Source organism: Molothrus ater, chromosome 11 (genome assembly GCF_012460135.2).
Source record: "Molothrus ater isolate BHLD 08-10-18 breed brown headed cowbird chromosome 11, BPBGC_Mater_1.1, whole genome shotgun sequence".
Lineage (NCBI taxonomy): Eukaryota > Metazoa > Chordata > Aves > Passeriformes > Icteridae > Molothrus > Molothrus ater.
Window position 1 is genome coordinate 1,608,131 of NC_050488.2, and position 18,090 is coordinate 1,626,220.

At 41.8% G+C, this 18,090-nt stretch overlaps 1 protein-coding gene across 5 annotated transcripts in view; it reads right to left on the reverse strand.

The window, feature by feature from the left end:
• Positions 1–11,370: 11,370 nt before the first annotated feature.
• The window catches only part of FGD3 (FYVE, RhoGEF and PH domain containing 3), a 92,499-nt gene continuing 85,779 nt past the window's right edge, over positions 11,371–18,090 (reverse strand). For 3 of the 5 annotated variants that reach the window (XM_036390895.2, XM_036390896.2, XM_036390898.2), the window contains exons 18-19: positions 16,714–16,854; positions 11,371–12,773 (exon numbers count right to left, since the gene is read on the reverse strand). In XM_036390895.2, coding sequence (XP_036246788.1) covers positions 12,549–12,773; positions 16,714–16,854 — 366 coding nt within the window. In that variant the 3' untranslated portion in view covers positions 11,371–12,548. Of the gene's footprint in view, positions 12,774–14,358; positions 14,452–16,713; positions 16,855–18,090 lie in introns of all 5 variants that reach the window. The other 2 variants (XM_036390897.2, XR_004981037.2) reach the window with 2 other exon arrangements.

Sequence of the window (18,090 nt, forward strand, 5' to 3'; positions counted from 1 at the left end):
GTTTTCACTGGGATCTGCAAGTAAGCCCACTGAATGGTTCCCAGATCCATCATCCTATCCGGGGCTGGGTGGCACACACAAACATGCATAGGCTACTTGGCAAAGCCCAAGTGCCTTGTGCATGCTGTGTGTGTCATTTTGTGCTTGTCACATCCTGGCCATGTCTCCCCTGCCACGTACTGCCCTTGCAGCATTACCACAGTGAGTCTGGGTCTCAGCAGTGTTTGCTGACATCCTTGATTTGCTAACACTGGCAGTGGATCCAAAAGAGGCCTTTAATGGTCTGCACTGTGTGTCCACAGAAAACAAGAGGAGTAACAACTGGCTCTGCTGAAGAAGCTCTGTATGTTGGTGCTGAGCCTATAGTCTGGGGCCCACACCAAGCACTGCAGCTATTCACACTCTCTCCACTTGTTATACCTTCTCATTTTTTTTTTTTCACCTGGAATTAGAAGGAAAAAATAGTCTGCAGGAACAGATTAGAGAGATTGAATTCCAAGGTACTCGAAATCCAAATACACTAAAAAACCTCTTAAGGCTCTTCTGGAAATGTCAAATAGAGCAAGATCATGCCCACATGAAATGGTGACAGCTCAGTGTGCTGCTGTCCATAGCACTCTTTCCTATGAGTTTACCTGTCAGAGAGGCCTCAGGAATATTGCAGATATAAGGGACTGCTATTTCCATTTCTACCACTAAACCACACTCATAAAGCAATGCTTGGTCACATTATAGCAAAACGCCAGCATTTTTGAAAATGCTGCAGCAGCTTATGAATTAGATTTGTATTTCTAGTAATGCCAAATATTAATCAATCTAAGTCAAAAAGAAACTGAAGCTCCTCCAGTCAAGTCCAGTGAAACCAGAGGAATACCAAAGACAGAGAAGTAGTTTTTTCTGTAAGCCACTACCCCTGCAGCTGCTGTTACAATTTCAAGTTGAACACAAGTGTACACAAGCAAGTCAAATCTTTCCTTACAGGCACTTACAGAAGAAAATTAAGCAGCAGCACCTGAATTCCACTCACCTCATGGCAGCATTCAGATTTGCTTTGTAAGCAAATCAGCAACAGCACTGGTTTTGCTCCACATGTCCTGGAACACCACAGGCAGCCCTGTGGCATGACACCCCAGAACATCACTCACCTCCCTAGCTGCAGGTGAGTGCTTTCATAATTTTTAATACTGCTGGTTTCACCTTGAGCATTAGGGGAAGCCATGCAGCCTCAGCCAGACACTTGCTGCTTTTTCTTAGGGATTATTTAACTGTTGGAGTTCACTAAACTGCCCTAAGACATTGCCTTTCTTTTAATCCTAGTTATCAGTTAGCCCGAGGCATGCCAAGGGCACAAGACTACTGAAGTGACAGTCCCCAGCAAAGCTGCCTGGACAGCTGCAGGCACCAGACGTGGACTGCCTGCCACTCACTGCCCACCCAAACAAGGACATGCTCCCAGATCCCAGCCCGGTGATGGCAGCTTTCCAGCCCTCCAGCAGCAGCAAGCTGATCCCCTTTCTCCTCTCCTGGCTGGCCCTGCTGCAACCCCCTTCTTCTCTGAGCCTCAGGAGCTGAGGCTGGCTCAGCTGAGCATCAGCCCCTCAGACCCAGGCAGCGACTCCCGGGTTTACCTACGCTGCTCAGAGCCTTCGGCAGACTCTGTTGCTTGTTCTGTAACTCTTGAAAAGGAGAATATTAGTTCTCAGCCTCAGCTTCTGTTTAGTTAGATCACACATGCACAGGTGTGATAGCTAAAAACTCAACAATTAGATTGCTGAAAGAAAAGTGTGACCTTTAGAAGTGACATGAGATGATCTGGTGGGTTGTCAGTTCTGTTGCCATTACTGGATCAGTGGTGTGCTGCCGGCCCAGGGAGATGGCTTCACTCTGCCCCCGACTTTTCCTCTTCCTCCTCTCCCAGCTGTAAGTTTCACTCACAGTATCACAGGATTAACTAGACTGGAAATACCTTTGAGATGACCTAGTCCAACCTATGACCTAACACCACCTTGTCAACCATACCATGGCACTGAGTGGCACGTCCAGTCTTGTCTTACCCATCTCCAGGGATGGTGACTCCACCACCTTCCTGGGCAGCCATTTCCAATGCCAAAGCACTCTTTCTGTGAACAATCTTTTCTTTATGTTAAGCCTAAACTTCCCCTGGTGCAGCTTAAGGCTGTGTCATCTTATCCTCATGTTGATTGCCTGGGAGAAAAGCCCAGCCCCCACCTGGCTACACTCTCCTGTCAGAGAGTTGTAGAGAGTGATGAGGACTGATAAGCCTCCTCTTCTCCAGGATCAACAACCCCAGGTCTCTCAACTGGACCTCACAGGACTTGTGTTCCAGACCCCTCACCAGCCTTGTTGCCTTTCTCTGGACACGCTTCAGCCCCTCCATGTCCTTCCTAAACTGGGGGGGCCCAGAACTGGACACAGCACTCAAGGCAGGGAGTGGAATGAGGTGGGCTTTAAGGTTACTGCCCATCCAAACTATTCTGTGATTTTATGATAGATGTGGGAATAAAGTGTGGCTTCTCTCAGCAGGGAGGAGTGATGCTCTCCAGTGTGGAAGAAACCAACCTGGTCCTGTGTTATCATCATATTGTGACGCTCCCATACCTCCTCAGTGATTTCTCGTGGGCATCTCCTCACAGCAATGACTCCTCCTTCTTCACAGTGCAGCCAACAAACTCCATCTCTCTCCTCAACCAGCTAACCCACTCTTTTGTAGCACTCATCATCTTATTGGACACAGCTGTGGCCTGTTCCTGATCTTTGGTGATTAGTACAGCTGCAACTTCCCAGGTATGAGACTACCTTCTGCACTATATTTTCTTACATTCCATCCCTCCACAATTCCCCCTTTTCTTTTAATTACAAAGTTGCAACATCTCTGGAAAGATATGTTTGAGTAAATTGATATTATAACATATTCACATATCTCACTTAGGACTAACAGTATACAAATGTTCAGGCAACATGTCACAGCAAGAACATCAACCTAAGGCTTTTCATAAACTAATGTTGTGTTTACTGTCTTTTGCAGGGCCCTTTGCAAAAGATAGTAAACCCAGTACAATCATCTTTTGTGTAATTTCTGTTTAACTCTGGAACGTGTCTGTGTGCTGACCTTGATTTCTTACTCAAACTTACATTTCATATTATCAGAAACTCTTACACTTCTAGAATATTGACAATATCAATAGCTGTACAACTTATAAGGCAATCACAAGAATAAGTTAAAGGCTATGTATTAGGATAGTAACAAACCAACAGTTACATAGTTTTATCAATAGCTATACAATTTGAACAACATTGATCCAGTATCTGTCAAGTGTACTTAGGCTTATGGAATATAAACTTTTACACTTATGCCTAATCGAAGATTAATAGTTGCAATTCACAAACAAAATGCATATGTTTCATCAGCAAACGAATACACCATACTGAATGATAGAGCTACTCTGTCCCCAGCTCCAACTGCTCTTTTAATAATTTTCTTCTTCCTTTTACAGTTCTTTGTTGTATTAGTTGGCCACTGCAAGCCTCTCTTGCCCTGCTCTGTTTCCCATGTAGATAAAACAACCTGTTCTTCACTTGATATGTTATTTCCCATTGTGTCTCCCGCCTACCTGTGCTGCAGGTGTCGAAATCTGTCGGGCCCAGAGCAGGCAGCCTCCCCTGCTGCTCTCAGTGCTACGCTGGGCTCCATCTCCAGCTCGCCCTACAGCCCATCCCCAATCACATCGGGTTACAGTGGAGATGGCCACTATACAATTTTAGAGGGCTTCTCTTACATGTTGTCTGTGCAGCTCTGGCTCTGCCTCTCAGAGTTCCTCATTGCTTTTGTTCTAGTGCTCATGTAGCAGCAACTTAGCAAACCATATGTTATTTCTCATTGTGTCTCTAGCAGCTCACCTGCACTCCAGGTGTCAAAATTTGTCAGACCCAGACCAGGCAGCATCCCCAGCTGCTCTCAGTGCTACGCTGGGCTCCATCTCCGGCTGCACCTCGCCCTACAGCCCAATCCCGAATCACATCAGGCTACTGTGGAGATGGCCACTATACAGTTTTAGAAAACTTCTCTTACATATTGTCTGCTCATGTAGTAGCAACTTTCCCGTTGTGTCCTGCTACACACACTGCCATTCAGGGGGAACCTGGCACTGTCCTGGGTCCCCTCTGGACAGCGGCCATACCTTGGTAGGGGGCATGGGGCTTGGGGCTTGCTCCAATGCACCAAATAAGCAAAGTGTGTAGCGTCTGCTCCTCATATCCAGCACTCTTCTTCTTGGAGGTGGTATCCCATACATTGTCCCAACTTCTAGGCTCCCAGGTCTGCCTCTCTATAGCTCATCTGGATTTTTAGGCTCTCAGGCTCTTGGTCTGCCTGACTCCACCATCTTATTTCTCTTAGGCCTGCATTCGTCATCCTGAATCACCTTGGGATCACATTGCTTAATATTTAAGTCCTTTTTCCCAAACCACCACAGGATCACCTCCTTACTGTTCTCTCTACAGCTCACTACCTGAATCACCACAGGATCATGTCAGAATCATATCAGGGTCACCAACTGTTGTCATCATATTGTGAAGCTCCCATACCTCCTAAGTGATTTTTCATAGGCAGCTCCCCACAGCACCAACTCCTTCACAACACAACTAACAAACTCCATCTCTCTCCTCAACCACCTAACCCACTCTTTTGTAGCACTTGTCTTCTTATTGGACACAACTGTGGCCTATTAAGGGCAGGCCTGTTCCTAATCTTTGGTGATTAGTACAGCTGCAACTCCTCAGGTGTGAAACTACCTTCTGCACTATCATCTTTATTTTCTTACATTCTATTCCTCCATAGTCCTGTACCAGGGAATACTGCATGCAGGGACCTGGAGAGTCCTTTCTGCCAAGGACACGCTGTATGCCCATGCCCAGCTCCATTTTGGCTCTTCCAGTGACTCCCCTGGGTTATCAGTGGCACAGAGCTCTGCTGTGCTCATGTAAAGATGGCTCATGGCTGATTACATGTGACCTGCTTGCTTGCTGCAAACTCCAGTGTGTTTTCCTTATTTCTAGTAGGTGTTAGGGAGATGGTGGATTCAGCTTGGGGCCGCAGCCAGGAACTATTTTCTTGTATTACCATTAAGTGCAGTCCAGTGCCATAGTACAGAAAAAGACAGCAGATATATCCCATCCGAGCCTGAAAATGCTAAACTAATTTGAGGAGGGAACATTTTTGTTCCTTCTTTTATAGAAATGAATAAATACAGTGTGACAGGCCAAGTGGCATCAATACACATTCTGTTTGTCAGTAGCTTGGAAAAACAAAACACTCTGAGAACAACCATTTGTGTCTTCAGTCCAAGATATAATGTTGCTGTGAACACTCACAAAAGCTATCTCCTCCAGCATTGTTTGGGGCTAATCAGCACGATTCCAGTTAAGCAGACATGGCCTTACAAATTAATTTATTAATTTCCTTCTCCTAATATCTACTTTTTACAAATGTCAGGATATTGATTCTATACCTGGTCATTCTCTACCAGAGATGAGCTTTATATTTTATAAATCTCAAGTAAACAGAAACAGAATGATTAGGGGGATCCCAAAATCCATCCAGTTCCACCCCCTACATTTGCCAGGGACACCTTCCACTAGCCCAGGCTGCTTCAAGACCCATCCAACCTGGCCTTGACACTCCCAGGAACGGGGCAGCCACAGATTCTCTGGGGAGCCTGTGCAAGGGCCTCACCACCCTTCTAGTAAAGAATTTATTCCTAATATCCAGTCTAACATTGCCCTCCTTCAGTTTACAGTTGCTTCCCCTTGTCCTATTGCTCTATACCCTGGTGAATATCAAGTAAATTTCCCTCATTTCAGAGAAACACCACTCACTTGGTGAAACCGGCTCAGAACCTGTCCTGAACCACGGTGCCTTGGTAAGGTTGGTGTGGTGAAGTTGGCACATGTGATCAAATCTGGGGATCTGATCTGCATAACTCAGAAGAGGATTGAGCTCATGTGACACCAGCAAGTGCTTTAGACCCTTGCATGAGGTGCATATTAGATTTGCTTTTATCCCTTCAAAACAGCAAAAGGAAGCATTCTCTAAGGAGCATAGTAAAGCGTTAGTGTGCTGTTCCTGAGTGACAATTTCATTACAGACTTACAGAAATGCATTATTATCCTAAACCTACTGCATACTTCAGAAATCAGGGAAGAATTGCTAACCTGCCACAAATTTGACACAAAATTGATCTCTCAGGCAAAAAAAAATTAGCAGCCATTGGAATAATACTGTAGTGTCAGGTTTTCTTTGTGCTAGGAGAAATGGCAGGAAATTCACCGTAGAGGGAGAACATTAACTATTTGCAAGCCAAGACCAATGAAAACCTGCTGGGTCTTGGCTCCAAATATGGAGCGGACATCCTGCTCAAGTTTCCTGTGCATCTAGGGACAGCAAAAGCTGTGCTGTAAATCGCTGATTATCTCAATCTTAGTAGGAAGCAGAAATGCTTAAAGATCAAACAAAGCTATATGGTTGGATCCTCAGCTAATTTAACAGTGAGCTGTAATGAAATCCACCCATTTACACCAGCCAAGGAGCTGCCCAGTGTCCATTCTAGCAAATAAAGATTTCTTTTATTTTATGGTGATGCTCAGTACTTTTCACAGCTCTGCATTTCCTCTGTGAAATTTTAAATGGATTGTTGTGTCGCCACATTTCTCTTCACAGAGAAAAGCAAGGCACAATTCTTCCCAAGAATATTTCTGGGTTTCACATTCTCTGAACCTCAGAGAAAGGAAAAATTATTTTTATCTCATTTGCTGTGCCTGTGTTTGTGTAAAAGTAGAATGCAATATGGAGATTGTTTACCCAAAGTGATGGTGTTTTGTTTCCTTGGCCTGTCAGGGCCAAGTGAGTGTGTGTCAGGACTGTTGGCTGACAGTCACGCGATGCTGTGCAGTTGTGTGCAGTTGAGTGCTTGGCAGATTCAGTTTAGATGTAATGTAATATAGTGTAATATAATATAGGATAATATAGTATTATAAAGTAATTAATTAGCCTTATGATAAGATGGAGTCCTCCTCATCATTCCTCCCTGCCACGGGGATCCCTGCAAATACTATATTGTTGCAATTCTATTAAGCAATTTTTATTTTAACCTTTTGCACTTTTCAGTTCACATAATGGATTTGTCAAGGTCTCTAAGTGGTGCATTCAAATCTAATTGCACAGATGCTCTGCAACATTGTTAGTTTGCTCATTTAGCAAAGGGCAGTGATTGAAGGATATGCGTACACATGTCCAGCATCAACTTCAAAACAGACTGGACTGATATTGGTTAGTATTTCTTCTTCCAGCTGGCTTGAGGGACTGAACAAGGGACAGTATTGCCCACCAGCAAAGCCCTGGCACATCACTATTGTTCAAGACAGTCAAAATGGCACAAGATGTTGAAAAGAGAGAATATTCAAGTATTCTTTGCCCCAGATATAAACAGTCTGGGACAGAAATGTGAGAAAAAAAAATTCCGTGCCCCAGCATCTGCCCTTGACCCACCTCATGTCCTGTGTGGCCAAAGAAAAGAGACTCAAGGAGGGGAAACAAATGTGATCAGAGCTACCCAGCAAGGAACAAAGAAACAGACTCTTTAGTTACAGAAAGAGACACCTGGGAACATACAGGAGAGTTCTGTGCAACCTCAGGGTCCTGAGGAAGGTTACAGGGAAGCTTTTCAGTGCTGCTTCCCAGGCTAGACCTGGAAGGTGCCAGCACTACAGCTTCAAAACAGGGAAGAAGCTTTCTAGCCAAAGTGGGGTTTAGGTACAGAATTCTTTGACACAAGCTATTATGGATATTTAAAAAAAAAAAAAAAAAAAAAAAAAAGAATTTACAGTGAAAAATATCATTGGCTAAGTTCTAGGTCAAAAATCCTCTAAGGGGTTATTAAAGGGCAGGCCATCTCTAGCTTGGGATATCTTTGAGCATCAGGCAGCTGGCAGTCACACATGTTCCTTCACATCTGCTTTGGAGACAGGTTCCTCACCTGGCTAAGCTGTGTGCTCTCCCAAATCCACAAGCCTCATCTCCACATCAGTGTTGGAGAAGGACATACACACAGTCCCAGTGTGCTCCAGCACACAGTGACTACTTTGTTCCATCTCTGAAGATGCTTATAATGGACATAAAAACATATCCCTCATTTTCACTGCTCTACTGTATTTTATCTCTCTGAGCAGCTTCAGCATCAAACAAGAAACTCACAGCTTTGTCAACTTTCTCTCTCAAGAAGCTGTGAGCATCTGTCAGTGACAAGGAATTCCATGAGAACACAACAAAAAAAAGATCAGGGATTCACATTCCCTCCCTTGCATCACCTTTAGAAGCAGTTTTACACACATGTATATGATTGTGCTCACCTCGTGAGGACTCATGGGGTTCAGATTTAAGAAATAAATTAATTCTTCCCGGTGAAGGTGGTGAGGCCCAGGCGCAGGATGCCCATAGAATCTGTGGCTGCCCCATCCCTGTGAGAGTCCAAGGCCAGGTTGGGCACTGGGGCTTGGAATACCCTGGGATAGTAGATGTCCCTGCCCATGGTAGGAGGTGGAACAAGATGATCTTAAAGTCCCTTCCAATCCAAACGATACTGTGATTCTATGATTTAGCAAAAACCCTTATTTGATCACAACCAGGCATTGATATGGTGGCACTAGTTCTCCTAAACCCTCAGTCAATGAACCCTGTGTAACCCATCATAGCCAACAGAGGCTGGAAGATGAGTAAACCAAATGAGCACACTGAAATCTAGCCTTTTTATAAGATATTAAGGCGAATAATAAATAGTCCATATGAATGGATCAGTCCCATTTGCCTCTGTGAAAACCTGGCCCAGATTCCCTGGTGCTGATGGTCTGCAGCAGACACAGGAGATTTCCCAGTTTTCCTGTTTCTTAGTAGATTTGTCCATGCCGACTTTGACCCTGATGGACCCTGGACACAATACCCCTGATCCTTTAGATACCCGTGAGCAATTTGGGGCCAGAGATATTAAAAGGTCACACATCATTTAGCAAAAACACAACTTCCTTCTTCATGATTTTGAATGGAGACATTGATTTCAAATAAAACCTCTTAACTGACTGGTTTGATTTTGTGTAGTCTTGGTGTTGACAGTGAGTCTTGTCCAAGCTCAAAGATGACAGCGGTAGAGCTCAGGTATTGCTTGTACAGTACCAAAGGCTCAAATGTAGGTGGAGATGATGTAGGTGAATCAACTGGATCCAGATAATTTCTGGAATGCTGTGTTTCTCAGAGTTGTAGTTCAATGTCATTTGTCATCCTGATCACTTCACTTTCTCACCATCTACAAAATAAGCCACCTACCAACAAGCATCTCACCTCTAGGAAAGAAATAAATAATTTGATATTGGCCCCATCTGTCTGCTCTGTCACTGCCTTTTTCTCTTGCCAGTTCTTTGTATTTTTGCCTTTACCAGCTCTTCTTTCTGAAGGCATAACACCACATTTTAATAGGAAAATTAATAAATAAACACTCAGAATGAAAAATTTGTGGGAATGAGATTAAATACAGCTAATTGATTTGTTAATGAAATCTTCCTGAAAGAAATCCAGGGTTGTTCAAACCCTTTATCTGTGATTGCCAATTTACAGAAAAAAATGCAGGAAAAAATGACAGACATCAGTTTAATTCAGGCGAGAGATGATGGGCACCTTGGAGAGAGACAGCAGCTCCTGGAGAAGCAAAGAAAAGGTTTATCCAGCTGTTGACAGGAAGGACCAAGAAAGCTCTCTCAAGATTTGTGAGGTTTAGCTCCCAAACACAGCAGAACTTTGGCATCCTGCAGTGCCTGAGAGCCCAGAGCACCACAGCTTGGTTTAATTCTGCACCAGCCATGCTCAGAGCAAGAATGTTGTGTCTATCTGGCAGGTAGGGTCCAGTGCGTTGACCTGACAGGCAGAGTCAGAAGGACCTGGTGGGTTTTAGTTCATGGTTGCAAGCAGCAGAGTGGAGATTTGTTGGTGCAGCTCCACAGGCCAGATCCCTCATGCACTGAGAAGGTTCTTGCCTTATTGTGAGATTTTGGCATATTTTGTGAAATGTGCTCAGGACACCGCAGCTATGGGTATTGTACTTTTAATCCCCACTTAATCAAAATTCAGTCCCCTGGTTGAACTTAACTGCTGCAGCCACATATTAAATTTTTTTCTCAGGTCTTATCATGGCCAGCATATATAATTCAGCTCTATGAAGAGCTAGAAAGGGGCTATTAGTGGCTTAAATCTTATTTATGCACTAATACGAAGGCATATGTAGTATTTATGGGATGCTTAATCCCTGTGCTAACCCTCTGCACAGAAGCAGGCTGAGCTAAGAAGAACAGCTTTTATGACAAAGGAAAGTCTAAAGCTTACAGCTTTTATGACAAATACTGTCAGCAACACCTATTTCTTCAGCTTTGGGAGTTCCTACTTCCTTCCAAAGGAGAGAAGATGAGGAAGGAGAATGAAACAAAGGTCCTAACCCTCCAGCCTTTGATCTGGATGAGATTAGATCCTGCTGTAAATTTAGGACAAGCCTTCCGAGATGTGTGGTGATTTCTCAGAGCTTGATTGTGATTTCACAGCAGCACTGTGTTCTGGGACCTTGTGCTGGTCAATCAATGCCGACCAAGAGAGACTCTCCAACAACAGCATTCTGTAGCCTAGGGCTGTTCTCTGAGGGTACTTTGCTCTTGCATTGCTGCATGTTGGTTTGTTAATGTACTCACTATGCACATTTCCCTTCATTTGCTTAAAATCATAGAATGAGAGAATGCTAGCACATTGTAAACAAACAAACAAACAAACAAACAAACAAACAAAAAGCCCACCTCCAAACCAGAAATGTTTCTAAAAGAGTAAATTTTCAAGCACTCTACATCATTACATTTTCAAGGAAGCTTGGGAGAAGAAATAACACACACCGGAAAAAATTCCTTTTCATGGTAAAAGCTACTCTTCAAGAAATCTTTTCTGTGTAGACTGTTGAGAGAGGGTGGATAGGGAGGAAAGATGCAAGTCTCAAGAAAATTTTCCAGTAGATAATCAAATACATGGCCTATAATTTTTTATCATCATGGACTTCAGATATATGATTTATTCACCAATGTAAAAAATAAACCAAACCCTAAACAAGGATAAGTCCTTTTCTGTAGGTCCAAAAAATACTCACTGATGCATATCACTAATTTTCAACAATCCTAAAAAACTCTGTCTGTAAGGAGCATTTCTTCCTCTCTATCAATATCAGAAAATGTACAAGGCTGAAGAGGAAACAAAAGTTAAACCAAACCATTTAAAAATACAGTACTGTGACAGATTTTATTTCATTTTGATTGATACTACATGCTTACTACGACTAGGAACAGACATGCCTTTTTTTTTTTGGTTTGTTTTAGACTTTTATAATTTTTTTTAATCTATATTAAATGTTGACCTAAACTTTGCTGTGCCTTGGAAATCTGGCTCAGGAGTTAACTGCAGGAATTTTTATTTAAATAGATAAGCATTTATGTTTGAAAATAAGACAAAAACAGGTGAACAGGAAAATTAAATTACAAATTCGGTTCATACAAATATCTCTTACACTATGTAATAAATCCTGTTAATTAGCTGAGGTCTTTTAAAAATTCTTAAAATACTTATGAAACATTATTTACAAATTATATAAATAAAATCTAGGCCACTTAAATTAACCAATACAACAAAAAAGTCACCTTTTTGTATTGTACGTACTAAAAATGTTTTTGTTTATTGATCATAACCCAGTTTGCAGTATAAAATGTTTGTTCACTTACATCAAAATGGGTTCCAATAGAAGGAAGGAAGGTATTGTTTCCAGAAGAAAGCAATCGATATAATAAATGCTTAAAATCAATGAGACTTCTTAATGTTCTGTTCTGCACCACTTGCAGTCATTTTTAGAAGTCCCTTCTACACTATTTGTCATTTGAACAGCTCATCTCAAAACAGCAGAGACATGGTTTTAGCAACAGGAAAATACTCAGTACATTGCTCACACATCACAAAGACCTTACCAGGAGGGCGAGGCAGAGAATGGAATGTCAGTGGCCAGCACAAGCCTTTACAACATTTAACTTAAAAGGCAGCATTTATAGAACTAATCACAGAATATACACATCCTGCACTCAACAGCAATCAAAAGGACTGGAAAATATACATTTAGGAAAACAAGACTGATGATTTTCCACTACCTTCGTTAAAATTAATGCTTTGCTCCTTGCCTTTTGTTTTAAAACCAGCATTGACACCACCACCAACTATAACTACTTCTTTCTTTAACATAATATATGGCAGGTAACTACTGTACTTGAAAAATGTACAATAAAAGGTGAGAAACCACTGAACTTCCTATGCAGACACATGAAAATATAAAGCCATATAGATTCCAAAGTGCCATGAATACCAAATTCAAGTGATGGTTTATAGCATGTAGGAAAGAAACTAAATGAAACTTGCTCTATGGGTTGCTGAGCCCTTCAGCTGTATCCTCAGTCTCTCCTTTGGCAGCTCTGGTGAGAATTTCCATCCATTTCATCTGCAGCTCTTCATCTTCTGCACTGAAATAGAGAGTTTGATGGGACTGGCAAAGCTTAAAAACGTGCTTCAGATCAAACTTCTCACCAGAACCTGGTAAACTGACTTCATAGCCAGGCAGAGGGATTGGACGTGGGCTTCGTCCATCCTAAAGGAGAGAAAACAAATGTAAGGATTCAGGACCAAAGGGACTTTGAGGTGGGAGGGGGGGTACACTGCATGGAGCCAGCAGGCACACACTGCAGGAAGCACACAGATGCAGTCCCAGGCTCCTTGTTCAGCGCTGCAATGAAGGAAGCGGGGACAAGGCAATACCGACTGCTCAGCTTAAACCAGCAAAAAGCAATGACTTAGTGGTGCTTTATTCTTACGTCACTGATTTCCTTTCACAGTAAATATGGCCAGGGATTTTCATATAATTTCATGTAACTTATGCGAGTGCCTTTTACAAAACTTCCTCTGCATTAGGTACAGGCAATGGCACCCAGCCTAGAAGAGTTTGATGTTGTCCCTTTTGAACATCATGGGATATTTTGTAGGATTGGTTAAAAGGAAGCAATTAAGCAAAGCTGGACCCTGCGAGATACCAAGGCAACTAAAGGGCAAGGGAAAAGTCTTTGACAGAAAAGACAATTTTTGATTTTCAGTAATTTATGATGCTTTTGAGAGATGTCAAGAAAGCCAGTGCTAAAATTCTTGACCATCCTTTCATAGCCAGATTCACTCACACATCTAAGGATCAATACAGCTCTCTAGCAGTCACATCTTGAGCATCAACCAACTCCTCTCCTAATCTCTCAAGAAAGACATATTTTAGCAAGGCAAGGTGTGCCATGGCCAAGCAACCTCTTCAAGTGCTCCCAGCAAAGTGTTTCTAAAGATGAGTCCCCAAACTGAAGTCTGAATCACACAGGCATCAAGCATCTGTACAAAGCTGCCACCTTCTGTAGCAGCTGCTTGTGTTGCAGCCCCATACCAAAGCTAACGAAGCATCCCACAGAGAAGTGGCAAAGTCATTCTTTTGTCAGCCCACACCAAATGCAGATGACTTGGTAAATCTGGAAGAGGACCAAAACTCTGAGAACAATGGTCAAAAAAGTTGCCTACTTTCTCCACACTTTGTCTAAAATAATTAAAGTATCAAAACTGCTCACATTAATGCAGACACATTCATGAACTAAATTGGCAAGAAATACAGTCAAAAATGTATCACAGTTTATTAATACAGTTTATCAATACAGGCTTCTTGATTTATTCATCTATTGCTTGTTATTGTAATGCAAAAATGCCAGAGTCCAATTGCTTGAAGATCAAGCACTGTTCAACGAGATTTAAGGCAGCTTTAGGCTAAACACTGAAGTTACACTCAGTTCCCATTTGAGTGTAACTAGTTGTCCTAAATGAAGCACAGTTTCTATTCCCTGAAACCACAGTCACATCCCTAAAAACAGGAAGGTCTTGCCCATGCAGAAGAACTGGCATGTACAGAGCAGCTCCTGCACACGTGGCACTGTTCAAGCAAGCAAACATGAGACTGATGAACACAAATGCACAAGAGCACATGCATGCTCAACCATGCCTGTTTCACTGGTCTTGGTTTGGAAGAGTAGACATTTAGACTTGTCAAATGGAAAATTGTAGGTTGCCCATGACAATGACAAATGATATTATTTGTAGCCACAAAGTGCACTGTTGGAGCAAATTGATGTTTGAATTGTATGTGTTGCACCTACCCAACATGTGCAGACACAGGCAAATTAAGCAGTCTGCCTTTGGTCTTGCATCCTCCCTTAATATGCTGCCCTTGACACTTTGTCTGTACCTGCCTGATCCAAAAGGAAGGGATTTACATTATCTCTGAAAAGCTGTACTACTGAGAGGTAAAGGTGAAGCACTTGGCCTTGAGGAATACCCCACCCCCAATCCAGACTTCTCTTTGGGACTAGCAGCATCTGTGGATGTCCTTTGCCGCTGAGCCCTTCCTCCTACCTGAAGCCCAGCAAATCCAGCAGCTATTATGCGCCCATGAGGAATTCCAGCCTTATACTGAGCATGTAAGTAGGATTTACAGGCCTTATAAGAGAGATGAAATTCATGTTTTCATTTTAAGAGCCTACAGGGTTTGGTTGTTTGGACTGTATTTAAAAAAAAAATTTCTGTGTGCAACATAGTACAACTGCAAGATACTGGTATTTCATCAAACCAAAATACCCAGTGCTGAAAGAACTTCACTTTAGGGCTGATTACAATAATTTTCCTCAGATAGTGTGAGTGACAGATAAAAATTTAGTGGATGTGTAATACAGTCAGCAGTCACATGCACTGTGCACTCATCCTGACTCTCAGCGGCACAACACAAATGGGTTATTTATCTAGGTCATTAGAACAGCATGTATTTATTGTTTTGTTACAGCCATTGCAACATCCAGGGTTTAAGATTTGGGAACAGAATACTCAGTGCCACCAGACAGGCAGTTCTGTTTCAGGCACCCCTGCATACAGACACGCCTCTGGCACTGCACAGTTCTTTGCAGTGTATAAGCCCTTTGGACAACAATGACCCACCAATGGCATTATCCGCCTCCTACTTCCAAGTGGGCTTAGAAAATCCATGTTTTTTTCTACCCAAACTCTACTCTTTATCCACTCATGATCTAAGCCCAACCTTACACAAGTCATCGAGAGACTCCTGTGATCTTCAGAACCAAAAAAGGGCAAGCAGAGTTAAGTGTAGGGCAAGGTAAAGCTTCTACTAAACAGGATCAACAGGCAACCAAAAATACCAAACTTCTCAAAAAACCCTGAGATCAATTTCAAACTTAGCTACTCCCTTATTTTCTAAAAGTAAATCACATTTACATGATGAATGAAAAATTTCTCTTTATAAAGCAAAATTTTCTCTTGGATCAAGCCTGATCTGATATATATAAATATAGCTATATATCCGATATATACATAAATACAGCTAATGTACTAGTACAGCTCTAGCTATACTAGTTTTACCCTTCATATTTCTTCAAAATCCATTACTTTTCCAGCTATCCTGGAAGCCTTTGCACATCTCACTCAGGTAAGTTCATGTCAGAGCTTTGCAAATAGCTGTGCATTTTACAAGGCCAACGGGGGCACACGGTCCAGGTGTAGTATTTGTCAATCAGATAAAGGGGGAGCTTTACTCTGAAATGTTTTATAAAATCACAGGGAAAATTTATTTCCTTGACTGATCCTAGCCACAAACAGATGCTAATAAAAAGAAAACCTTTTTATTGCTACAACTACAGCAAGGTAATTGCTGGCTGAATTCAGTTCCATTACTACTTCCATCCCACACAGGAGATAAAACAAAGCTGTGCATAAATGTGTCAAATGCCAAATGCAAAACTGGATATGGGGAATCTCCTTTCAGCATTGTTGTTCTTCAGTGCTAAGGAAGCATAACAGATATTTCTGGTTTGGATATAGATGTTTCTATCCCTTGATTTTCATCACACACAAATGCTAGTTAGCTTCAACAGTGTATTTAGAGACAAAAAACTTTTATAAATGTAAGTATTTCAATTAAAGATAAAACCCCATGATGCTATGACAAGGAGTTTTGTAATTTTTCAGGCTGAAGAACATCTACATTTTCACAAATTCCTCTATCCCATCAATCCAGAACTAGGTTTAAAAAAAAAAGCTTGAACCAGCAGCTCCAGCAATTGCAATATCCAGCCTCCTTTCCAGCTCTATATATGTAACAGGAAAGTGCTTTCCCTAATGACAGCTTAATATAACCCTTGACTACACCTGTATAAAACCTTGAAAAAGGTAAAGCATAACCTAATTATCCTTGTTTTGTCCTCTTCTTTTTTAAAAAAAAATTGAATGAAAAAGCAATGAGCTTTAATATTTGGTCACAATGGTATCAGCAGTAAGTACAGATAACAAGGTAACCTAAAATCTCTGAGGTTTTGTGCTATCCAGAATAGGAAATTCAGTTCTGTTGTTGAAACCAAGCCAAATCCTTGGACCCATTTCTCAGCTCGACATGTTTAAACTTATGCTTTTCTTTTTCTGTGTGTTAGCCCTCATGAATGCCATCTTACCTGGCTGCTTCCTTGCAGATACAGAACAAGAGGTTCACTCTTGGGGATGGTCACCCACATTTTGGTCCAAGTCTTCCCTTTTTCAAGGAACTGGAGGTAGCTGCTGAAGAGGCTGTTTTCAGCCACAAGGATGCTTTGCTTCTGGATGATGGGGAAAAAATAAAACAGACCTGTTTCCATTTATGTTTAAGTGCACAAAATAGTTAAAATTAAATATAAAATACTCAAGTGGTGCAGAGTCAAATAATACTTGAGGGCAAATGTTGGATAGGCCAAAACCAAATAAGAAATTAATAATTATTATATACAATTAAGAAATAGCACAATTCCATGCAACAGAGGCAGAGGCTGAACCACCATTCCCAGCAGACATGAAGCTAAATTCAACTTCCACCCAGTAAATTGAAAATGGTAATTAAGATGATGCACCTCATTTCTTGCTTAGCAAAGTAGGCTGGGAGATGACTTCAAATTAATGCAAAGGGTTTATTAACAGAACCTCTTGTGCATGGTGGAGCCAAATCAGAGTGCAAAAAACAAAACTGAAGAAATTGTTGGGCTCTCATAGAAAGCAAAGAAAATCAAAATTCCTGTTTGCATTAGGATTTGCACAGAAGCCTTCTGAAGATTTCTGGCAGCTGCTAATAACATTTGTTAAGTGGCAATCTCTTCAGCTTCTACTAAGCTTGTTAAGAAAGTTTAATGTAAATAGAAGGGAAAGAAAAAGCCTGACTTTTCTTTCTATACACTGGCTTTCTTGCATTTTACCTCATCCTTTGAAGATTTAACAAAAAAACTAGCAGCCTGAGTAGAGGAGGGGAAAATGATACTTTTCCCTGGGTTTTTACAGCATTTTGTTGTAATCTCCTTTCTGAAGTAAAGCCATGGGTCCCATTTCACTGGTTTGCCTCTCAGCTTTTCAGATCAACAGGGCTCTCTCTTCCTGTGTAGGTGCAGGTTTGCACCTGCAACTTTTCCTACTGAAATAGTGCTGCAAAGTTTGTCATGAGATATCACAGACTGTATTGGCACCCATAAAGAGCTCATAATCTGTAGTCACAGCTGGAGCATATATCACAGAATGGCTGGGGTCAGAGGGGACTGTAAAGACCATGATACCATATCTGAAGGTTCTGATGAGGTCAGCTTCCAGATCCAGAACTTCTTCTGCACTCTGCAGACCCAGCAGCTCAGGCCAAGGGGGACCTGCGGCTTTACCCCACCCTATTGCTGAGATCTTGGATGTGTTTAGGTACAAAACTGTCAAAGTCCCCAAGCAACAGAGTTGCTACGTGGAATTAAAAGTGAAAAAACAGATCTGATTTTTTGAAAAGTTACTATGCACAGCTCAAGATTGGAAATACACCATAATAAAAA